General features: G+C 44.8%; 1 protein-coding gene across 1 annotated transcript in view; it reads left to right on the top strand.

Annotated features, from left to right (window-relative positions):
* Window positions 1-25,063, top strand: part of LRP1 (LDL receptor related protein 1) — a 400,693-nt gene that overhangs the window by 78,219 nt on the left and 297,411 nt on the right. Inside the window, exon 2 of the mRNA XM_056867046.1 lies at window positions 4,030-4,116. Coding sequence (XP_056723024.1) covers window positions 4,030-4,116 — 87 coding nt within the window. The remainder of the gene's footprint in view (window positions 1-4,029; window positions 4,117-25,063) is intronic.

Here is a 25,063-nt window from a genome sequence, read left to right as displayed (position 1 = left end):
AATCTGATTTCATAATATATCAATGTCCCAAACTCTTTAGCTTTATCACAAGTACCACCACATATATATCTGTTATGTTATCGACAGCTGACCATACATTTTATGGCTCATTCTGCAAACTTAAATACACAAAGGTGGGAGTTTCAAAAAAAAAAAAAGAGATTGGATATTGAAAATGTTAGAATTAGTGGAAATGGCGAAATTAACTGCTTTGATAAATCAAAGAGACAATGAACAGTTTATGGGAGAATGGGAGGTATGGAGAATTTATTGTGAAAACAGAATTACATTCAGGAAAATTAGAAGGTTATACATTGAATTGATCCATTCTGTATCTATTAATGATTATTAATTAGACTTATCTTTAATATTAATATTAGGATCAATACTATAAATGTAAGAAATATACTAATCTATCTTGAAGCAGAGGGAGGTGGTGGGGAAGCCACTGTTTAATTCATTACTATGTTTTTTTTTAACAACACTATAGAGATCTTTTTATGATTGTTATTATAATGGTTGTTAAATGGATGTTACATTTACTTTTCTGAAATAAATAAAAAAAATTAAAAAAAATGTATGGTCACTTATGGAATCCCTTTTGGCTAGGCATCGCTGATGTGCTTGGTGTGTGATTGAGTCCTTTCTCCCGGCCTCTTGTTCTGTACTGTCAAGACAGCTGGAGTTTCATAAGCTTTCCTCCTCAAGGCCCACCTGGAGCAGGGAGTACACCGCTGGGCTGGAATTCTCCCCTCCAGCTCTGGGAATTTTTATTTAGAGCATTGATTCCAGCTTGAAAATGCAAATCTGACGCATTTCATACAGCACCCAGGCAGGAGGTGTAACCGGGCACATTCCTCTCCGAGCAAGTCCAGACTTCCTGGCGTGCGTGAGCATCTGAATTGCTTCCTGTTGGAAGTCAGATGGCCGGAGATGCCTCTCTTGCTCTAAGATGATAGAAGGGCTCAGAAGTCCTGTTTTTATATCCCACCCTTGCCGGGAGAGAGGTTTTTGGACAGATGCTATCTTTATTGTAGCGATTCTGGTGCCAGTGAAAAGAAATTAAAACTCTCTGTGTGCGTGTGCACGCCGACAAGTCACAGTTGACTTATGGCGGCCCCGTAGGGTTTTCAAGGCAGGAGACGTTGGGAGGTGGTTTTCCATTGCATGCCTCTGCGTGGGCTGAGAGGGTTCTAAGAGAACTGTAACTGGCCCAAGGTCACCCAGCAGGCTTCATAGGGAGACCCCTCCCATGACTTTGTCTGGATTATGCATGCCATTTCTGACTGTGAGAGGTCGCCCTGCTCTCCCCCTGCGTTTTCTCACTTTTGCCCACGTTTTCAAATTCGAGATAAAACAGGTTCCTCAAAATGCGGGGGAAATGCAGGGGGAGAGCGAGGCGACCTCTGACGGTTGGAAACTGCATGCTTAATCCAAACAAAGACCCGAAGACGTCGGAGGGGTGACGGCGAGTGAAGCAGCCATGCATAAAAGACCAATGTCTCGGTCAAAGGTGCCATGTGGGTTTGGGGCTTTCCCTCACTCTGCAATGTGACTGCCTTGGAATTTGCTTTCTATACAAAATGAAAAGTGAGATTCTCCCAGTTCTACACAAGCTTTCGGATCAGGCCATATCATGCTATTAGTATTCAGTTCTGCTCAATTGCTGTCGATCCAGAGTTCTTGGTAATGAGGTAGATGTGCGATGGGAAGAAATTGGGGGCGGGCGGGAGAGATGAGCCTTGTCAAAGGCTGTTTCCCTTGTGACTTAAGCTGGGCTGTCTTGCAGCTGCAATTGCTCTGCACAGCGACGGAAATATTACGTGTGTGTGTCTGTGTGTGAGTCTGGTGGTCTTGTCTGCAGGACAAATGGCCCTGTCTAGCTGGCAACTGGTCTTTCCCATTTAATTGACAGCTGGGCTCCAGTGAAAACACAGTTCTGGCAGCTCAGAAATATATTATAGCAGGGGAAGAGTGGTTTGGACTGGCGCAGTAGGAGGTGGGCTCGCTGTGCGCTTGTGCGGAGTTAATTGATGAAGCGGTCTTGAATCGAAAAGGCCTGGACATGTCATCCTTGGTCCCTGCCTGCCCTCTGGGCCGAGCCCCTGCAAGCAGCAATCCAAGGTTGCCTGCCTTCTTGCTAATGGGGTTATTGATCGTTCTTCGAAAAGAAGCCGTTGGTAGAACATGGGAGTGGTGTCGTGGGGCTTTATGGAAAAATGCTGATGTGGGAGGGGGCACTTATGCACCCCATCCCATTCTGAGGTGGTTGCGGTGCGATGATAGCTCCTTAAGTGGGCTGGAAATGAAAAAGCAGAATCCTTATCTGCGTAGCATTTTTGCAGCTGCATTTCCCTCCATGTTTTCTTACAGCCCTGTTAATGCAGGCCAGTATTGCTATCCCCATACTGAAGAAGAAGAAGAGGTAGTTTTTATATGCCGACTTTCTCTACCACTTAAGGGAGACACAAACCAGCTTACAATCACCTTCCCTTCCCCTCCCCACAACAGACACCCTGTGAGGTAGGTGGGGCTGAGAGAGTGTGACTAGCCCAAGGTCACCCAGCTGGCTTCATGTGGAGGAGTGGGGAAACGAACCCGGTTCACCAGATTAGCCTGTGCCGCTCATGCGGAGGAGTGGGGAATCAAACCCGGTTCTGCAGATTAGAGTCCACCGCTCCAAACCACCGCTCTTAACCACTACACCACACTGGTTGGGAATGCCAGTATAGGGGAAGGAAGGGCTTCTGCCCCTTCCCAGTTCTTTTCCCATGCTGCATCAGCACTAGAGAAGAGTTGTTTCCATTTTTGCTGTTCCCCATGGATTACTCATTCTCCCTGCAATGGGGTTCCAAGCCCGAATGGGCTCGCCTTTATTTTTTTAACAGACAATCCCTACAGGGAAACAGAGTTGGTTCTGGGGACCCAAATGGCATATCTAGTTTGGCCTTAAGTGTCCCGAATCCACTTGAGCTTTGCAGGGAGCAGGTGGTGTTTTTTTTTTTGTTCCCATTAAACCGTGTTGGTGGGAGCTGTCCAGGGTGCATGTTCCAGAGGTGCTGCGTGGAGCATCATTCTCACCCATAATCCAAGAAAAATGTGTAGGCGCTTATTGCTATTTCACACACTTCAGTCTTTTTATGCATGGAGGCGTATTTTCTGATATTGCAGCTTGGGAGACATCCTATGTGATTATAACAATTGTAAGGTTTTCCTTTTATACTCTGGGGGAAAAATGAGGTTTTAAAAATTATTTTAAAGACCAGCTATGTTCAGATTCAGACTTGTAACCTTTAAAAAAATTATTGTTTCATAAGTAGTAAAAAAAGATGGTACATCTCCCCCAAACAAGAACATAAATAGTTCTGAAATGGAATAGGTTGCTATTATTGATAGATAAATGACATATATGTTGAAGACTAGCAAGTGCAGAAATTGGCGCTCCCGGGCTGTGGAATTTGCTGCCCGGAGTTGTTTGCCTGGTTCTCCACTCTCCTCGGCAGTGTTAAACTCATTTTATTTGGTCAAGTATTTGCCAGTGGAAAGAGTGAAGCCATTCGTTACTGCTTGGCTGCTAATTGTATTTGATACTTCTGTGGTTATGTTGTATTTTTATATCGCTCAAAGCTATTTTTGTCAATAGAATGGCAGGATGTTCCTATTTTTAAAGGCGCGGATTACCTGAATAAACGAATAAAATAAATTGGGGAAAGTGGCTCCTTTGAGTTTGTGTGTAAGAGTATGTAAAGAAATGTAAGAGTTAATCTTCAGGTTTGTGTCGGCGCTGGTACGGGTATGAGCGAGGAACGGAAAATATACATTCATATTCTGTACTTACAGAAATACACTGTTGGAGGTGAGATCTTAACGTGTTGTGGTTTTTTTGCAAGTCCCTTGGAAACACTTCGTTCGTTTTGGGGATGCCTTTTCCTTCGCCGCTCACTTGTTTTTCCGTCCGAAATAAACAGGATAATAAATTAGGGTTTTAATTTCTTTCCCTCTTCCCTTTTTTTTTTTTTATTTCTGCAGCGTTATCTGAGGAGGTTGATGTCAATATTGCGCCAGTTCCAAAGTTTGGGGAGCAAGCCCTGGAGAGCTCTACCTCACAAATATTGTGTAAGATTCCTGCGTCTGCCCCCCTTCCCTTCCCCAGATTTGTGTGCCCTAACTCCACAATGATACCTGATTTTGTTCATGCTAAGTTGTTTTGTGAGCCTGTGGTCCTCCAGCTGAGACAGCTGCTGCCGAACCTCCTCTTGGTATGGCACAGGCTGGTATAGTGGAAGAAGAAGTGGAGTTGGCCAAAAAAGGATTCAGCATCTGTGATGAAAAGAACGAGGAAAGTCCAAGTCCAGCGTGGTGTAGTGGCTAAAAGCTGTGGTTTGGAGTGGTGGACTCTGATCTGGAGAACCAGGTTTCATTCCCCACTCCTCCACGTGAGCGGCGGAGGCTAATCTGGTGAACTGGATTTGTTTCCCCGCTCCTACACGTGAAGCTAGCTGGGTGACCTTGGGCCAGTCACACTCTCTCAGCCCCACCTACCACACAGGGTGTCTGTTGTGGGGAGGGGAAGGGAAGGGGATTGTAAGCCGGTTTGATCCTTCCTTCAGTGGTAGAGAAAGTCGGCATATAAAAACCAACTCGTCTTCTAATTCTGCACATACAATTGCTCCCATTACCGACAACAGTTTAGAAGGCCCCTAACACGGTGGGTACTCACTCTGTGGTTCGTGGAGAGCCACGTTCTCAATTACCACCAAAAGAGCCACAGTTAACTTCCATCCCTGGCATGAGGCCTGCACCTCAGGGAGACTTGCAGCTTACCTGTTCCTCCGGCAGTGGCTGTTTCATGGTGGAAACTGACTACCGATCACAAGCCCCACCAGCCAAAGGCCTTGCCCGCTTTCCTGAAACAGGCGGTTGGTGCCACATTGAGGAATGGTGCTCAGAAGAGCCACAGGTGGCATGCCCAAGAGCCATAGTGTCTCCCAAGCCACTGAGTGACTATCCCTGGAATCAACCATAGGCCTAGCATCATATAGAGTTGGAAGGGGCCATACAGGCCATCTAGTCCAACTCCCTGCTTGTTGCTGGATCAGCACCATTTTGGTGCTCTCTTTATTTTCCACTGGGGATGGTGCAACTGTGTTCCTTCTGGATACGCTCCTAGTTTATTTGCACAGTGCGACATTGGGACTACGGAGCTCTGTGGGAGCAAGCCGGCTGTGCCTCTCAGCCTTTGCGAGGGCGCATGTAGTCGTGATTGTATTGCACGCGTACATGCTTTGGCAGTGGGTAAGATCAGGTCGCCAAGAAGTTATTGAAATGTGAATCCATGCTGCTTTGATTGACTATTATATATACCCTTGGCTTTATGAAGGCTTTTTTTTTTTTAATTTTTATTTTATAATTAGGGGATGCAAAAAGGAAAAAAGGGAAGGGTAAACCGTTTAATATACAAAAACAATATGGCAATTTCAATTGAGAGATAAACTTGGTCAATTACAGTAACATATAACAAGCCTAAATACTGATCAAGTGCGATATAATATATCTAAAAAAGTAATTATAAAAGTATAAAAGTCATTCAAACTATCTAACTCTGAGAGATTAAAAATATAGCATATTAAAGTCCAGCATTTACCTAGCAAGCAGCTGCAACATATTAGACATGTTAAATAGAGCATTGCCTGTAATTCGTTCTCGTACTAGTCAGTATGTGTCATTCATTTGATTAACTGGAGGTCATGTAAGTGTAAAATGATTCCCACTTTTCATCAAATTGTTCTGTGAGTTCGTTAAAGTTTAGATTTGGCTTTATGAAGGCTTCAAATGTTGTTAAAGGCTTTCACAAAGAGTCAAGAATGGTTTGGTCTTTGTCGTGGATAGCACATGACGTGCAAAGCTGAGTTTTTTGGGGTGGTTCTATCTTCACCATCCTCTGTTTTGATTGCCCCCTGGATTTTGAATATCAGTTGAACAGGACCTAGTCTGGAAGAGTGGCCTAAAAATCCAATAAAAATAATATAAATTGTCATCCTAGTGGAATGAGCTGGATACTGGCCAGCTGGAGCAGAGTGTTGTAGGGAGAGGTGACAGCTCATGATAATAAAGTAGGGTGGGATCAGGGCTTTATTTCTAAAGTAGAGAGATGTCAGGGGGTTCAAGACCGTTTGGAATCTCCTGATCCATTATCATGTATGTGTATGCAGCACATTGAGATTATGTAAATCAGGGGTGTCGAACTCAATCGTTATGAGGACTGGATTTGACATATATGTCACTTGGTCTTGCCGGGCCATGCCTCGCCAGCCCAGATTGAGAGCTGGAGGGCGGTTGCCTCGGCTGGCTCGCGGGTCGGATAAGAACTGTCAGGGGGCTGGATCTGGCCCTTGGGCCTTATGTTTGACACCCCTGGTGTAAATGATGAGGAAAATAGTTGTACTTGCCTAGATACCCTCTCTTCTTTATTATCATCACAATTTTCGGGGTGGGGCCTGTGCACTGAAAATCTAAAGTAGAGTTTACCCTAACCCTAACTGATCCAGAAGCTGAGCCCTAGTGAACCCATGGCTCAGATCAAACTATGGTTGGAATAGACTACTTGGTTCGTTTTGCTCTTGTTCATTCATTTGTTCATTCTTTTATTCATTTCAATTTTTTGGGAAAGTTTACGTGCTTCCTCTCCAGAGGCCTGCTTAAGGCAGCTTACAACTAAAAGAATAAAACCAAGTCATTAAAACAAAGCCGTTAAAAACAAGCCAGAGCATTAATACAGCATAAAACACACATCAGGCAAAATAAAATTATATCGATAAAGCAGTAAGCAAGAAGCAAACCATAAACTAGCTTTTTTTTTTAAAGGCTAAACCCATTTAGTTAAAACCCTTGAAAAATGTTATTATTCAACAGCTAAAAACGTCTGGGGAATTTAACTGTTGAGCTTCCTTATTTTTCAAAGCAAAGGCCAAAAAGCAGAAAGAGTTGGGAAAGAGCTGCTCTGGTTTCTACTTCTGTGCAGTAGCTACCGATTGACTAGCAAAGCAACTGAATGGGCATGGCTTTACAGGGCAGTCCTAAACAGAGTGAAACTGTCAGTGGGCTTAGAAGATTATAACTGTCGTGATGCATACCTATTCTCTCCAGGATCAGAGGAACATGCCTATTATCTTAGGTGTTGTGGAACGCAGGTGGGATGGGGCTGCTGCGGTCGTCTTGTTTGGGGGCTTCCTAAAGGCCCCTGGTTGGCCACTATGTGAACAGACTGCTGGACTTGATGGGCCTGGGTCTGATCCAGCAGGGCTTTTCTTATGTTCTTATGTTCTTAACTCTGTTTAGGATTGCACAGTCACCACTGTTACTCTGTTCGTATAACAGAGAAGTGTGCCTGGTCTTTCAAGGTATATCTGTAAGGGTCTTCTGGAGAGCCAGCATGGTGTAGTGGTTAAGAGCGGTGGTTTGGAGCGGTGGACTCTGATCTGGAGAACCGGGTTTGATTCCCCGCTCCTCCCCATGAGCAGCGGAGGCTAATCTGGTGAACCAGGTTGGTTTCCCCACTCCTACACACGAAGCCAGCTGGGTGACCTTGGGCAAGTCACAGGTCTCCTAGGGGTCTCTCAGCCTCACCTACCTCACAGGGTGTCTCTTGTGGGGAGGGGAAGGGAAGGTGATTGTAAGCCGGTTTGAGTCTCCCTTAAGTGGTAGAGAAAGTCGGCGTATAAAAACCAACTCTTCTTCTTCTGATTCAGAGCCTTTCTGCAAAAAAAAAAGTGAAATGGAGATTGGAGAAAGTCTCTCCACCAAATGAAGGCACCAGTACAAATAGAGAGGAGATCAGCATGGCTAGAAGGCAGACGCTGTGTGAATAAAAGCGCTCTTATTGATTTTGAACAAATGCGCTCAAATGGATCCTCATCACTGTGTCCCAGAGTACCTCTCGAAGGAGGATGATGGCCTCCTCTGTAAGAAGCCTCTCTCCAGGGGCACCTTGTTCTAGCCTTCGCCATGCGTATGAAAAAAAAAAAAGCCCAGGAAAGAACTCTTTTCCTGTCTAAAATAAAACTGCAGACTTCTCCTTGTTCGCTCAAAGCAATTCTGTTCGGACTTCACGAAATATATCTTGATGCTTGTGCCGGACTGACCAAGAGGGAGCTGTCAGATGTCGCGTGATTCTGATTTTCTGTGTGAACAGTGGGTTTGGGTTCCCAGAGGCCCACGAGTGTTGCTTCTGTTTCTTCTTCTCCCTCTTTCATTAGGCCAGCGCAAACGGCCGGTGCACCTGTTCACGCAACATGCTGGGATGGGGAGCAGGTGTGAGTGTGCTCGCCCTGCCTCTGCATGATCGCCTGGTCGTCTGCAGGGAGCAGAGGAAGTGGCAGTGTGAACCAGGTTCTTCAGGCTAGCGTCCACCGCTACTAACCACTGCTCTTAGCCACTATGTTTGTTGATTTGTGTGTCTGTCTATCTATCTATCTGTCTATCTCAATCTATCAATCTATCTCAATCTATCAATCTATCGATCTGTCTGTCTGAGTTAAAGGTAAAGGTAAAGGTGTCCCCTGTGCAAGCACCGGGTCATTCCTGACCCATGGGGTGACGTCACATCCCGACGTTTCCAAGGCAGACTTTGTTTGCGGGGTGGTTTGCCAGTGCCTTCCCCAGTCATCTTCCCTTTACCCCCAGCAAGCTGGGTCCTCATTTTACCGACCTCGGAAGGATGGGAGGCTGAGTCAACCTTGAGCCGACTACCTGAAACCAACTTCCGTCGGGATCGAACTCAGGTCGTGAGCAGAGCTTTTGACTGCAGTACTGCAGCTTAACACTCTGCGCCACGAGGCTCCTGTCTGAGTTAAAGCCCTGCTTAAAGAAGCTTGGAAATAAAATAATCATAAATCATTAATATAAACACAAAGCAAGCAATTGAAAACAGCATGAAAAACCATAAGCCCAATCTCAGTCCAGAAGCAGACCATGAAATAACTAAAATAGATAATGTGGAGTGGGGAATCAAACCCGGTTCTCCTGATTAGGGTCCGCTGCTCCTAACCACTGCTTGTAACCAGTACAGCACACTGGAATCCCTTACTGCAGTCATCTGCCCCTATGTGGTGGCGCTGATCCCTAGGATCAGGGTTTGAGTGTGAGATGATAGAAGTTGTGGAAATTTCTGTTTCCCAAGTGACTATTGAATCTTATGGCGGATACCAGTGAGGGTTAGATTCTTTTCCATGAAAGGGAAATAAGTAGGCTTCTAAATACTCACTAAACTTTTTGGCTATGGTAAATTAAGAATTGTCTCCAGCTGTTCAGGCTACTAATGTAAGTTTGTCTAGGCAGGTGTGTACCTGGGCTAGTCACGGCATGGGTAGTGCCATCCTAAGCAAAGCTGCACCCTTTTAAACCCCTTTGACTTCAGTGGACTTAGAAAGGGTATCGCTCTGCTTGGCATTGCAATGTCATTTACAAGGTGGCCGTAAAATGTGGTGGGAATCTCTTCCTCTTATTTTTGTATGGCCCATGGTTAGATTCTATGGTTAGCTCAGGTTTGCAACCTGGTCTAGTGGAGAGCCAGTGTGGTGTAGTGGTTAAGAGCGGTGGCTAGGAGTGGAGGACTCTAATCTGGAGAACCGGGTTTGATTCCCCACTCCACCACATGAGCGGTGGACACTAATCTGGTGAAGCGGGATGGTTTCCCCACTCCTACACATGAAGCCCGCTGGGTGACCTTGGGCTAGTCACAGGTCTCTTGGAGATCTCTCAGCCCCACCTACCTCACAGGGTGTCTGTTGTGGGAAGGGAAGGTGATTGTAAGCCAGGGAGGGGCTGTGGCTCAGTTTGTAGAGCATCTGCTTGGCATGCAGAAGGTCCCAGGTTCAATCCCTGGCATCTCCAGTTAAAGGGACTAGGCGAGTAGGTGATGGGAAAGACCCCTGGCTGAGACTCTGGAGAGCCTTGGAAGAGGGGCTGTGGCTCAGTTTGTAGAGCATCTGCTTGGCATGCAGTAGGTCCCAGGTTCAATCCCCGGCATCTCCAGTTAAAGGGACTAGGCAAGTAGGTGATGTGAAAGACCTCTGCCTGAAACCCTGGAGAGCCGCTGCCAGTCTGAGTAGACAATACTGACTCTAATGGACCAAGGGTCTGATTCAGTATAAGGCAGCTTCATATGTTCCTATGTGATTCTTCCTTAAGTGGTAGAGAACGTCGGCGTATAAAAACCAACTCTTCTTCTAAGGACCAGCCTTTTGGACTGGTATGGAAACAACATAGCTGATACGAAAAACCACACAGCCAGGTTTTTCCTTACATTAAGTCTTCCCCCCCCCCCCCAAAACCAAGATCTGGCCCACACTGCTGAAAAACAATGGAAACTGCTTTTTTCTTTTTGGAAACCGCTGAAAATGAAGCTAATGCCAGACGCAGCCTGAGCGGCCCTATTTGTGACTGACGTTGACATAGACTGCCCTTGCCAACTTGTATGGGAAAGAGCAGCCGTCGTATCTGGGGTGAGGATTACAGCTGAGTAAAAGGACGGCTCGGAGGTTTTGACACTTGAGGAAAACAGCGGGCAGGGCTGCTTTAAGTCGTCCAGGATCGAGGGAAAGAAGCTGTTTCTTATTAGTGTCTTGTTTCTCGCTGTTGGTGCATGGAGATAGGTTGGCATGAAGCTTCACTGAACCTTGCAGAGGCTGTGGGTGGAGTCAGGGCCTGGCGTCTTAAAACAGGAGAAAGAAAGTAAAAAATAAATAAATCCAGCAGTTCGCCGACTCCGGAGGGGGGCCCTCGGTCAGAATGGGCCCACTTCTTCTTCTTCTTTTTTTTTTTAGTGTAATTTTTTTATTTTTATATTGTAAAACAAAACAAATACAATAATAACAAACAACATAAAAAGGAAATACAAAAGAGTATCAATTATAATTATACAAAGTTATAAAGTTCAACAAAGCAAAAATACCCTGTTGACCCTCCACCCACCTTAAAAAGTGACCCATCCGCAGACTTCCGCAGAAGTGTCTATAAACAGTTTTGAAAATTATTAATAGTAATAATAAAAAAGTAAATAAACTTGTTTCTATAACTCACTAACTAAAGTAGTAAAATCCATTTTTGCCAGTTTATCCCAATATGTGACGGCCTTTGCCCAAGTTTTTTTGTATTCTTCCATATCATTTCCACGTAGGAATTCTGTTAATTTGGCCATCCTCATATACATCCATAATTTCCCTCTCCAGTCACGAATTGAAGGTTCATTCACTTGCTTCCAAACTTTAGCTATTACAATTCTTGCAGCAGCAAAACTATATTGACAAATGACCCTATCATTACTACCCAGAATGGGCCCACTTCTTTTAAGTGGGTGGAAGACAGCTGAAATTGCTCCAAGCCGTTTCTATAGAAAAGAGGCGACACGACGCGAAGGCCATTTCTGGATGGAGAATGTAAAAAAAGAGAAGATGTGGATCTACGAGAGGGGGAGTAGGGGTAGAGGAAGTCAGCTGTGGCAGCCCGGCTACAGAATTACCTTAGGGTGCTTTTCAGTGGGATTATGCATGGTTTGGAGAGAGTGGACAGGGAGAAGCTTTTCTCCCTCTCCCATAATACTAGAATGCGGGGTCATCTGCTGAACCTGGAGGGTGAGAGATTCAAAACAGATAAAAGGAAGTATTTCTTCACACAATGCATCGTTAAATTGTGGAACTCCCTGCCCCAGGATATGGTGACGGCTGCCACCTTGGAAGGCTTGAAGAGGGGAGTGGACATGTTCATGGAGGAGAGGGCTATCCATGGCTACTAGTCAAAATGAATACTAGTCATGGTGCATCCCTATTCTCTCCAGGATCAGAGGAGCATGCCTATGATATTGGGAGCTGTGGGACACAGGCAGGACGATGCTGCTGTACTGGTCTTGCTGGTGGTCTTCCTAGAGGCCCCTGGTTGGCCACTGTGTGAACAGACTGCTGGACTCGATGGACCTTGGTCTGATCCAGCAGGGCTTTTCTTATGTTATGTTATGTTCTTACGTTCTTATGACAGGGAAGAACAAGCCAACCGGTGATTAGATACGAAATATTAATTGTAATCTCTGCCTTGACGGAGGCGCCACCATTTTTGACAAGAGTTCTGAGCAGTTCAGTATTTATTTTCCGTTAGGGTTGCCAACCTCCAGTGCTACCCGGAGATCTTCCGCTATTGCAGTTGATCTCTGGGCAACCAAGCCAGTTCCCCTGGAGAAAATGGCTGCTTTGAAGGGTGGGCTTTATGGCATCGAGGTCCCTCCCCTTCCCAGACCCCGTCATCCCAAGGCTACATATCCAAAATCTGCGGGGATTTCTGAAACCGGAGCTGGCAACCCTATTTACTGTGTCGGATTGATACCTAAATTAAGGCTGCCGTCCTCGGAGGATTTTCCCAGACAAAAGATCTGCTGAAATTAGCAAAACTTGTAAATGTATTTCAGTTCAGATGTTATGAGTTGGGGCAATGGTACTTAAAGAGTACTTAAAGACTCCAAAGAGGTGTCTTTGACACCTGTGACTCTTCTGAGCGGCTTTACCCGACACGACACCTGCCCCGTATCTGGGGCTTGTGATTGGCAGGTGGCCCCCACCTTGAAACAGCCACTGCCAGAGGAACAGGTAGGCTATGAGCCTCCCTGAAGTGCAGGCCTCATGCTAGAGATGGAAGTAAATGTGGCTTTTTCGGTTGATGATAATTGCAAATGTAGCAGTCCGGGAGCCGCAGAGTGAATACTAGAGTATTAAGGTAAGAAGAGGATAACTAGGGACTGACGATCTAGTAACTATAGCTATTTGGAGGAGCTCTACCAGCCAACTCTTTTCACTAACCTCATAATACTTATGACTGGAAAACACTATTTATATCATATGCTATTTATGTACTTGCATATGATATAAATTTATGCTATTTATGTACTTGGGGAGGGGCCATGGCTTAGTGGTAGAGCATCTGCTTGGCATGCAGAAGGTCCCAGGTTCAATCCCCGGCATCTCCAGTTAAAGGGACTGGGAAAGTAGATGATGTGAAAGACCTCAGCCTGAGACCCTGGAGAGCCGCTGCCGGTCTGTGTAGACAATATTGACTTTGATGGACCAAGGGTCTGATTCAGTCTAAGGCAGCTTCATGTGTTCATACTTTATAGTCTGTTTTCTCTCTGAGACGTGGGGCGGATTATAACATTTAAAACCTACTCCGTAAAACAGCGGAAGGCGTACACTAAACAAAACAATAAGGCTGGAACAAAGTTACAAAATAGTCTGATAAAAACAATATAAAACATGCCATGCCATAAACTGGGCAAAAACTGGACTACAAAAAAGAAAAAAGAAAGAAAAAAATGCAGTAAAAAAGTAGATAACCATTAACAGTGCAACGAACTACGACCCTTTTCCATTTATAAAGCAGATATACAAAGGGACTTGAGTTTTTGTTTTGTGTTTGACTCGTCCAGTCATTTGGGAATGCTGGTTGTTCAGATTCTTTGATTTAATTAGATGGTTAAAAAAATTATAGCCTACTCTGACATGGGGTTCCCAGCGGTCTTATCCAAGGGATGGACCCAAGTTCACGTCCACTTATCAACAGCACCACTGTTTTGTCAGGCGTTCCCCAGACCATTAACTGGCCCTGGATAATTATAATTTAATGAATTTAAATAGTTGGGACTGCCAGAAACCAATCACACTCATTTATATACTACTCAGAATTGTATAGCTTGAATATACGATAGCTGAAGTTTATGTATACAATCCCCTTCCTCCATGGCACCCAAATTTGAACATGGCTGCCATTTTGGAACAATAGAGGTTCACATCGGCTGGCTAACTCTTGCTGTTTAATTGCTTTCAAATGACTGATCAAAGCCTTCCTCTTAGGAAATGAATAAACTCCCCCAAAATCCGGGCTTTTCCTTAGATTTTATAAGCCACTTGTTCCCGTGGATGGAGTCTGCCTATTTCCTCTGGTAAGAAATGTTAATGGGAGCCAGCGTGGTGTAGTGGTTAAGAGCGGTGGTTTGGAGGGGTGGCCTCTGATCTGGAGAACCGGGTTTGATTCCCTACTCTTCCACCTGAGCGGCGGAGGCTAGTCTGGTGAACTGGGTTGGTTTCCCCACTCCTCCACATGAAGCCAGCTGGGTGACCTTAGGCTAGTCACACTCTCTCAGCCCCACCTACCTCACAGGGTGTCTGTTGTGGAGAGGGGAAGGGAAGGTGATTGTAAGCCGGCTTGAGTCTCCCTTAAGTGGTAGAGAAAGTTGGCATATAAAAACCAACTCTTTCCTCTTCTTCTACTCAGGAGACCAACAGTTACCCAAGGCTCACATGGCCTCCAGGGAATAGAGACATGAAGGGAGAGAAACAATGGAAAAAGAGGGGGAAAGGGCAGGAAAAAGAAGGAAGGGAAAGGAAGAGTAGGGATTGCACTGTATAGGAGCAAATCAGGTGACTTATAAACTCTACCTAATGGAAGGGTTAGCTCTTTTGATGGATAGAAATACTTGTCGGCATATAAAAACCAACTCTTCTTCTTCTTCCTCTTCCTCTTCCTCCTCCTCCTCCTCCTCCTTCTTCTCCTCCTTTTTCTCCTCCTCCTCCTCTTACTTTTAGGAACTCAGGATAGAAGTAAATACATTTCTAGGTGTCAGTGGAATCAAATTTCTACATGCCTAGCCCAGGGTAGAGGACTGGTGTGTGTGTGTGGCGAGAAATGACCCGATGTGTAGACTTCTGCTTCAGATGTACTGACTCTTTCAAGGCCTTTTATTCTTGATGTGAATGTCTCCATTATGCTGAAAAGCCACGCTCCCTAGTTAGGACATCGGGCACAGAAGTCTATATCCTGTCTGATGCCGTTTCAAATGACTGGAGTTCTTGCAAGGCAGCAGAAGGGTACAGTAAACAGAACAGCGTAATAAGACTCAAAATTCCTTCCTGGTTGTTTAATTTGTATATTTCTCACCCCCTTCCTCCCGATTTGGAGTATTTCTTTAAAACAATCCTGCATATCGCCTCTCCCCATTGCTGCTTTTTATCCCTCTTGCAGATGAATTTTATTTGTCTGCCGTCGCGTGCTTTTTGAGCCTTGCTTCTGTTTTTAATACTTCATGCCTGTACAGTAAGGCAGAGTCTCGTTTCCCGGGATTTTGCCACTGCATAGAGCGTCGGTTGCGGTGGCTTAGAAGCCCTAGGAAGACTCGAAAGTGTATTGGTGGGTGTGTGCTCATTGTGGGGGAGGGAGGGAGGGATGGAGAAGGTATGTGCTCGAAAAGTCAATATTTACATTGTAAGTGACCCTCTGCTGCCCACCCTCCCACTGAAATAAATTACAAGCAGCAAATGCCTGTGGCTTTTGCAACTGGATCTAAAACGGAGCCGTTAACAGAAATGTCATTCATGAAACCAGAAACCCAGATTGGAGCAGGGCTGCTTTTAACAGTTTCGTTCAGGAAAGAGCAAGCCTTTAAAAAGAGTTGCAAAAAACAACAACAACAACACCCTGGTTTGTATGGTTAAAAACTTTATCCATACATTCGGGGAGGTGGGAGACGTGAGATTTCTTCCTGTTTGTGAGCCCTTTGAATGGCCCTTGCATGGTTTCCCGTTTATTTTAAACATTTCTGCTCCTGTTTGTATTAGCCTTTCTGGAAACCTTTGAGAGTTGCTCGAGCATCGGCGCATAACAAGATGCAGAACTAGGAATTGCTAAATGAGGCAAGGCTGTTCTTGCCTCCTCCCTACTGCTTTATCATCGAATCAAGTCAATGCTACTAGCCCTGGTGTCTAAAGGGGACCTTCATACACAGAGGCAGTGAACTTCCCGAATACTGGTGCTAGAAGTCAGCATCAAGGGAAGGAGGCTGTAGCCTCTGTGGACCTCCAGGGCAACTGGTTGGCCGCTGTGTGAGGCAGGATGCTTGACTAGATGGGGAACTGCTCTGATCCATCAGGGCTCTTCTTAAGAGCGTACGTTCTTTTAAAAATAAATAAAATGTAGTCTTTGATGTACTCCTTTGGGTTCGTAGAAATTGAACTCTATTCAGTTCCTTCTGTAATTTTAACTCCTAGTCTGCATCCTTGTTAAGCAAGGACCTTTGTTTTTTCAGGCATCATAGAGTTGGAAGGGACCTCCAGGGGCATCTAATACAACCCCCTGCACAATGCAGGAAATTCGCAACTATCTCCTCCCCCCACACCCCCAGGGACCCCTATTCCATGCTCAGAAGATGAGAAAAAAAAACCTTCCAGGATCCCTGGCCCATCTGGCCTGGAACAAAATTGCTTCCTGACCCCAAAGTGGCAATTAGCATTTTCCTGGACATGCAAGAAAGGGCCACAAGAGCCAAGCACTGATGCACCCCTTCCTGCCCTCCCTCTCATGATCTGCCTAAGGTCATAGAATCAGCATTGCTGTCATGATGGCCATCTAGCCTCTGCTTATAAACCTCCAAAGAAGGCGAGCCCACCACCTCCCGAGGAAGCCTGTTCCACTGAAGAATTGTTCAAAGGAAGTTCTTCCTAATGTTTAGCTGAAAACGCTTTTTTAATTTCAACCCGTTGGTTCTGGTCCGACCTTCTGGGGCAACAGAAAACAACTGTGCACCATCCTCTATATGAAAGCCCTTCGGGTACTTGAAGATAGTAATCATATCACCTCTCAGTTGCCTCCTCTCCAGGCTAGACATACAGAGCTCCTGCAACCTTTCCTCATAGGACTTGGTCTCCAGACCCCTCACCATCTTTGTTGCCCTCCTCTGGACACGTTCCAGCTTGTCTACATCCTTCTTAAATTGCGGTGCCCAAATGTGAACACAATACTCTAGGTGAGGTCTAACCAGAGCAAAGTGATACCATCACTGCACATGATCTGGATACTATACTACACAAAATTGCATTTGCCTTTTTAGCTTCCACATTACACTGCTGACTCATGTTCAGCGTATGGTCTGCTAAGAGCCCTAGATCCTTTTCGCACATGCTACTGCAAAGACAAGTCTCCCCCATCCTATAATTATGCATTTGATTTTTCCTACCCAAATGCAGAACTTTACATTTATCTCCATTTAAATTCATTTAGCCCAGTTTTCCACCCTGTCAAGATCATCCTGTATCCTGGCTGTGTTTACTGTATTTGCTACCTCTCCTAATTTAGGATCATCTGCAGATTTAATAAGCTTCTCCTCTATTCCTTCATCCAAATCATTTATAAAGATGTTGAACAACGCATGGTCCCAGGACAGATCCCTGAGGCACTCCCCTTGGCACTCCTCTCCAAGTGGATGAGGAACCATTAACAAGCACTCTTTGGTTGCGATCTGTCAACAAGTTACAGATCCACCTAACAGTAATAGGATCCGAACCACGTTTTACCAACTTGTCAACAAGAAAATTATGTGGAACCTTATCAAAAGCGTTACTGAAATCAAGATAAATTTATGTATACACCATTCTCCTGATACAGCAAGGTAGTGACTTTCTTTTTTTTAAAAAGGGATAAGGTTGGTCTGACATGGCTTCCGGACCTTCTGTTTCTTCTCTATAGATATTGGCAAATGTTTTGTTCCTAACCCAGCCTCAGTATTCTCAAGTTCCATTCCCAGGTTCCAAATTCTCCCTTTTATGCAGGAGAGCCCCTTCTCCTGGGAGACTTTCTTACAAAGGCCTTTGTTACTGCCTCATCATTGACACACCTGGTTTGGATATTGTGTCTTGCAGACATCCACGGCTGATGCATTGAGAGCCACGATTTTAAACTATTGATTAGCTGCTCTCTGCTACCATTGCCATGGTAACAACATAGTTCTTGCTGCCTTGAGACCAAGTTGAAGCTCTTGTGTCCATTTCGAAATGGGCGACTGACACTCAGGCTCAAGTGCTGCCATCACATAAGATATATTGGTTTGTAAAGTATGCTTTTCTTTTTTTTCCTTCCTTTTTTAGTTTGATGTGGTTGATGTGACCAGAATGTGAGCCAAATTGCCTGAATTTATCAAAGATGCTGGGGCTGGGCTGGGAGATATGATATGCTATCCGTTCAGAACTGTTGCACAGTGTAGCCCTACTTGATTGTATTGCTTTAGAATGCAGGTAGAGATGTTTCCCCTTGCCAAAAGCTTCCTTCCTGTAGAAATGTTTCATGTCAAAGAGTTCAGGGTTCTAGTCTAGCCTTCTTGACATTCTAAATTTCTGCGTGCATCTGATGGGGGACTCCATTCAGAAGATGTTATGTCCCCAACACAAGTGGTAAGAGAGGTGGCGTACCATGGTTTACAGTGAATTAAACTGTGGATTGGGTTACCTAAATTTTCTGATAGATGGAAGTGCTTTCATAACCTGATGATGTTGACTGTAAGAAACTATTTTCTGGATTGGGGGGGCGGAGATCGATGCTTTGAGGCTTTGTGGACTAGTCTTTGGTTTCATAAACTTGAATTTGTGCTTGAATTTGTAGCAGCCAACCTGTTTGGATGGAAGGATGGGGTGGACAGTGGCTCTAGACCACTGGTTCCCAACCAGGGGTCCGTGGACCCCCAGGGGTCCGCGTGAACTAAATTAAGGCCTGCGAAACAAAGTTATAAACCCATAATAAATTAATATTTTCAGTTAAAAGTTCTCTATTATAAAATATATATATTCAAATATTATTCTAAGTTTAATGTTTAACAGTTATGATTAAAGTTTATTTTCAAATTCTCGGAATTTTTATTTTGAACCTTGGGGTCCCTGAACCGAACAAAAAAGTCCTAGTGGTCCCTGGTCAAAAAAAGGTTGGGAACCACTGCTCTAGACTGTTATGTGGGCAATCTGGAATTTGATTCCTTTTTCTCCATTAGAATGTTGACGTTCTTCTTAGGTCATTTATGCATGGGTACTTTTACTCACGTTCACCCCCGGTCTGTCTCGGTTGTTCCTTGGAGTTATGCATGAGTTTTCCCTCCACTAGAGATCTTCCAGAGACACAATTGAATGGAGGCTAGGTTTCACATTTGAAGATCAAGAGGCTCAATGCCAAAGGTATTTAAGAGTCGGTTAACCCAACTCTTCCCTCTCTTCTGAGCTCAGCCCGCTTGAAATTCCCATGCAGAAGGCAAAGTGCGGGACACGCACGCTTGGTTTCGCTCACAGCCGGTTACAAAGCAGCATGTCCAGAGGCGGAGATTCAAATACTTCCTGCTTACTCGGAGCTCTTTCTGAGCAGAAGAAAGGCTTTTTAAAACTGAGGGTTGGATTTCTCCCCCCCCCTTTCAGATTGCTCTGTTTTTTGTTCTTTGTTCTTAAAATGCTTTTTTATGTGGCAGTTGGGTTTTTTGGGGGGGATTTTCTCTCACAGTAAGCATTACGAATTAAGCCAATTATAAAGCAGCATTTAAAGGGGCTGGAACTTGATTTGAGCTTGGAGACTGCTGGTGCATAGATTCTCAACAGGAAAGTATGGGTCCAGCGAGCAGTGAACCTCAGGTAAAACTCCCATGCATAAATGACCATAGTGACCTTTGGTTTTTTAAGAACAAATGAAAATGGCTTCTTTGTCCTGACTGATGAGGGTCAGTGTCTTTGATGGCAATTGAGATTTCACAGTGAATAAAAAAGTATATTCCCTTCACCCACACCCCGGTTGAAAAGAAAGTTCTAGTTTTTCTTGGATTAGCTGTAAACAACAAGTGAATTAAAAAGGAAGGAACAATTGTGGGATAATGAGAAATGCCCAGGTCTATCTGAATGTTCAAGAAGCAATATCTTCCAGAGGCACAATTGAACGGAGGCTAGGTTTCGCATTTGAAGATGAAGAGGCTTAAAGCCGAAGGTATTTAAAAAGTGCCTTTGGAAAATAAATAAAGAGCAATCTCATCTCTGGCTTTCTCCATGCTTAGAGTCCATTAAACAGCCTCTGCATTTGTACACATGAGACGTGACTAAAATAATATTGTTCACCCTTAGCAGTTCAGTCACATTTCCACTTGAAATGCATTTCAGCTTGTCTCCTGAAAGAAGCGAATACAGTTATTATAAAAGCCAGCTAATGCAGAGGTCCATGGGTATCCTTTCTCCCATAATCCTTGTCCCCTTTCCATTGCAAAAACAGCTTGGATTGATTATCATTCAGTATCCTAAATACAGAAGTCCATAGGGTTGCTAATCTCCAGGTGGGGTTTGGAGAACTCTTGGAATTACAGCTGATTTCCCAGACTACAGCAATCAGTTCCTATGGGGAAAATGACTGCTTTGTAGGGAGGACTCTATGGTATTATACCCTTTTGAGGTCCCTCCCTTCTGCAAACCCCACCCTCTCCATGCTGCCCCCCCAGATCTCCAGAAATTTCCCACTCTGGAGTTGATGGCGACCCTAGGTGTCCACCACACAATCGTACCCATATAATTCAATTTCAATACCTTTATTGGCATACCATCAAGCAGTCGCTCAAATAAAACCAACCCTCTAAACATCATTTAACCTCCGCCTCTTAACAATTTCATCAAAAAATTTAGCCACAGATTCAATAATCTCAGAATCTTGGGAGGATAACAACAATTTGATCTTACTATCATCAGCTTGAGCTACATGATTTGAGAGAAAGGGATCTAAAAGGACCGCACGAATTTCACAATAAAATGGACAATACAAGAGCATATGGTCAATACTTTCTATCTCCCCCAGGGCACATTTACACACCCTGGCAGAGTATGGAATTTTCTTATATCTCCCATACAGAATAGCAGAAGGGAGAACATTAAAACGGGCTGACATAAATGCCCTCTGGAGACTAGGGACAGTAAGACAGGACAAGTACTCTGGCATGGAATTTGATATTCCCCATCGCAGCGGTGAGCATATAATTCAGTGGTTAGTGTGTTGGGTTTGGAAGTGGAAATTCAGAGCCAAAGAAGATGCATCATGCCGTCATGTATATCTTTCCTGCAATTTTATTATTAAAACAAAGACAATTCCTGTTACACACATGTGAGTTCAACTTTCAGCCTCGTGAGGTAGGGTTGTTAACTCTGACTTGGAAATTCCTGGAGATTTGGAGGGATACTTGGGGAGGATGGAGTTTGGGGAGGGAACTCCGGTCCTTTATGCATGGCTGTTTCCCTCGCCGTCACCCCTCCGATGACGTCAGGTCTTTGTGTTTACGCGTGCCGTTTCTGACCGTCAGAGGTTGCCTTGCTCTCCCCCTGAATTTCCCTGCGTTTTGCCCACGTTTTTAAATTCGAGATAAAACAGGTCTCTGAAAATGTCTGCAAAAAACGTAGGAAATCCATGGTGGGCAGGCTGTGTCTCGTGGCACTCTTTGTAAACTTAATAGCACAAGGGCGTTGATGAATGCCTGTGTCCATTCTGATGGAGTGTGGTGGTTAAGAGCGGTGGTTTGGGGCGGTGGAGTCTGATCTGGAGAACCAGGTTTGATTCCCCACTCCTCCACATGAGTGGCGGAGGCTAATCTGGTGAACCGGGTTGGTTTCCCCTCTCCTGCCCATGAAGCCAGCTGGGTGACCTTGGGCTAGTCTCAGCTCTCTTAGAGCTCTCTCAGCCCCACCTACCTCACAGGGTGTCTGTTGTGGGGAGGGGAAGGGAAGGTGATTGCAAGCTGGCTTGATTCTTCCTTAAGTGGTAGAGGAAGTCGGCATATAAAAACCAACTCTTCTTCTTCTTGTGTTGATTATGCATGCAGTTTCCCTGCGTTTTGAAATTTGAGATAAAACAGGTCTCTGAAAACACGAGCAAAATGCGAGGAAACGCAGGGGGAGAGCGAGGCGACCTCTGATGGTTGGAAATGGCATTCATAATCAACACAAACACCTGAAGCCGGAGGGGTGACGGTGAGCGAAACCGCCGTGCACAAAAAACCCCAAAGAAGCCGGGAAAAGTAGCTTTGTATCTTTCCATTTTTAAAAGTGCAGGACTGGGTTGGAAAAGTTACCCGGACACTAAACGTTTCATACTGGCGCTGAAGACTTCAAAGTATTTCAGCTCTGTGCATGGATATTTGTCTGTTAAATTCAGTGTCCAAAAATTGACAGCTGGCCTAGGACTCTGAAACATTATTCCAGACCCCATCTTTGCAAATACCCAGGGATTTTGCAAATAGCCCTGTGGCTACATGGCATTTCCTGCATCACTCAGATGGTAGAATAACTTCTAGAACGATGAAGCTTTCGATCCAGATTGCTGTACATTCAAAGAGAAACTGGTGAAAGACCTAACCCTGAGGTATTTCAGAAAGGCATTTCTAGAGATTTTTTTGTTTGAGTCATGTGAACTCTCATAACAAGAAAGGAAGGGGGAGCTGAGGAACGGCGTAATGAATGCCGTATGGATTTATTCCTTCTCTGTACTTTAGGAACATCTGTTTTGCAAATCAGCCTCATTCCTACCCATATTTATTGCTCGCGCTGTTTCCTTTGCAAAGCACCAGTTCCCCGCCCTCTGGCAGGGGGGTACCCCTTTATGCATCATGTGTGCAGTGGGGCGGGGGAGAGAAACAGCCTGGGCAGCCGGAAGCGGCTCATTTGAAGGTACATGGCTTTCCTCGGCCATCTGTAGGGTTTCCCAACTGGCTGGCCAACCAGTAAATCAGCTGGCACTAGATTAGCTGGCGGGGCAGGATTAGCCGGGGGAGACTGGGATGGAGATGCTTCTGCGTGATCCAGGGAAAGGGGCAGTGTTCATCTTGCCTTTAGTAACATTTGTTTTACTCATCAGCCTCTTTCCGAGCCATATTTATTGCCGGTGCCGTTTGCAAAAGCTAGAGCTCCCTCAGCTTTTCTGTCAGAGAAAAGGGTCGACCGGGAGAGCTTGAGACAAGGCAGAGCAAGCCTGTGTGAAATCTAGCTGGGGTTTCTTCCTTTCTGCTGCGTTTGAGACTGTGCAATTGGCCCTATTTGCGATCGGTCCTATTTGAGGGAGAAAGATGAAGCTGGTTTACTCAGAAGTAAGTCCCATGTTATTCAGCGGACTTACTCCTAGGAAAGTGTCCTTTGGATTGCATCCAGAGGTAGAGGAAAAGAGGAGAATCTGCAGAGAGGCAATCCTTAGGGCCGTGTATCTCAGTAGAACGAGTCCTTCGCATGTCTGGCTGCTTAAGGCAGCTCTCTCTATCTGCTTGAGGTGAGAGGATTCATCCCTCATTGTGCTAATTTAAAATTTCAAGCATCACTTTCGATGCTTAAGGCAGGAAATTGAGTAGGTTTTTTTTTTTAAAGCATGTTTACACAACTGGGATTCCCCATATACCCCGATGAGACGGAATGGCAGAAAATGCAGTAAAGAACAGGAAAATAGCATAAGGTCTTCCTTCCTGCAGGCACAATGTCTTCCTTCCTGTCCCTGGAGGATTACTCTGCTGTATGCTTTGGAGCAATTCTAAGGGTGTCTTAGCGGATGTTCTCCCTTCGTTATTCGTACTATTAGTATTATTGGGCTAGTGCCCTTAAATGCCTTTTTTGTATTGCAAAGATTTGAATAACTATTTGCCACAGGCAATTATCTCTTTTATGGTCAGATTGTTCAGGCATGTTAGTGACCAACCAAGGCTTCAAGCTTAACTCAGTCATCTTGGTGGATTACCCTTGCCAGCAGAGAGAGACAGAGGCAATGTGATCATATTGATAAGCCTAAACCCCACCTCTGTGGCTTTTGATGTCTTCAACTAGGATATCTTTCCAGTTTGGTTGGGTACTGGGAACACTGGCGGTTCCAGTTCTGTCTTTCCAGTTAATACCAGAAGGTAGTTTTGGGGGGATACCTACTTGAATCGCTCAGATCTGTGCTGTGGGGCTTCTCATGGTTTCATCTTGATCAGGGGTGTGTCGAACTCATTTGCTACGAGGTCTGGATATGACATAAATGTCACTTGGTCGGGCTTGGCCATGCCTCACCCACCCAGATTGGGACTGTGGGGGTGGCTGCCTCGACTGGCGAGCTCGCAGCGGGTCCTTGGCATGCAGAAGGTCCCAGGTTCAATCCTCGGCATCTCCAGTTAAAAGAACCAGGCAAGTAGGTGATGTGAAAGACCGCTACCTGAGACCCTGGAGAGCCGCTGCCAGTCTGAGTAGATAATACTGACTTTGATGGACCAAGGGTCTGATTCAATGTAAGGCAGCTTCATGTGTTCAAGTGGACCAACCCCAATATTTCGTGGAATCGTTTGGTTTTCTTGTGTGTGTGTATGTTTGGGTTTTATTGTTGGCCTTAAATAGCAGTTTTGTTACTACACTGTGATTTTAATTCTGAATTGTGCGAGAGATGTGGCAGCTTTTCTCTTTGTAGTGTCAAGAAAAAATTAATCTTCATTTCCCCCTTTTAAAAGTGTGAAATGGCAGATGAATACCCAATGGCTGATAAATTTAAGGAAAGGATTATTGTTTTAGTGTCCCTTTGGGTCTTTGTGGAGAGCTAAGCTAAGAGTAAGGGATTAAAATTGTTCTAATAAGTAATTAAATAAAGGGGAAATGTGTAGAAAACTACCTGCTGGAGGGAGCAATTGTAAATACATACATGCAGATATATTTCCCCCCCCCCCCCACACTGGGATCCTACCACAGGGAAATACTTTAATTAGGCGTGGATCCTGCTATTTTTTCTATTTCTTGTGGATATAGTTAAACATATTCTAGTTCCCCTTCAGCAAGTTGGCTTCCTTCTGAACAAAATTTTGCAACACCAGTGCCATTTATGGTGTCTTATGTATGAAGACTCATGCAGGCAAGCATCGAACCAATGCTTAACAACACAATCTTAGGCAGCGTCACACGGTTCTAAGTACATTGACTTTAGCAGACTCAAAGTGGTGTAACTCTGCATACGACTGCTCTGGAAGATGTTCTAATGGGGTGGAAACATAAAAGCGTTGCGGAGGCCAAGCAAACTCCCTGTCGTACTTTAAATGCACCAGAGATTCGTTGTATTCACTTAGCAGAACTTAATAAATGCAAATCATGCGATAGTTTCGTGGGCATCGTTTACTTCGTGATGCCCCCTTTCCCACATATTCTAGAAAAGGCAGCCACCTATTTTAAAACGTCGTAGCGTAAGATAAGTTATTTGCTACTTT

Source organism: Euleptes europaea, chromosome 1 (genome assembly GCF_029931775.1).
Source record: "Euleptes europaea isolate rEulEur1 chromosome 1, rEulEur1.hap1, whole genome shotgun sequence".
NCBI classification, from domain to species: Eukaryota; Metazoa; Chordata; class Lepidosauria; order Squamata; family Sphaerodactylidae; genus Euleptes; species Euleptes europaea.
This window is presented reverse-complemented; position numbering and strand designations above follow the sequence as displayed.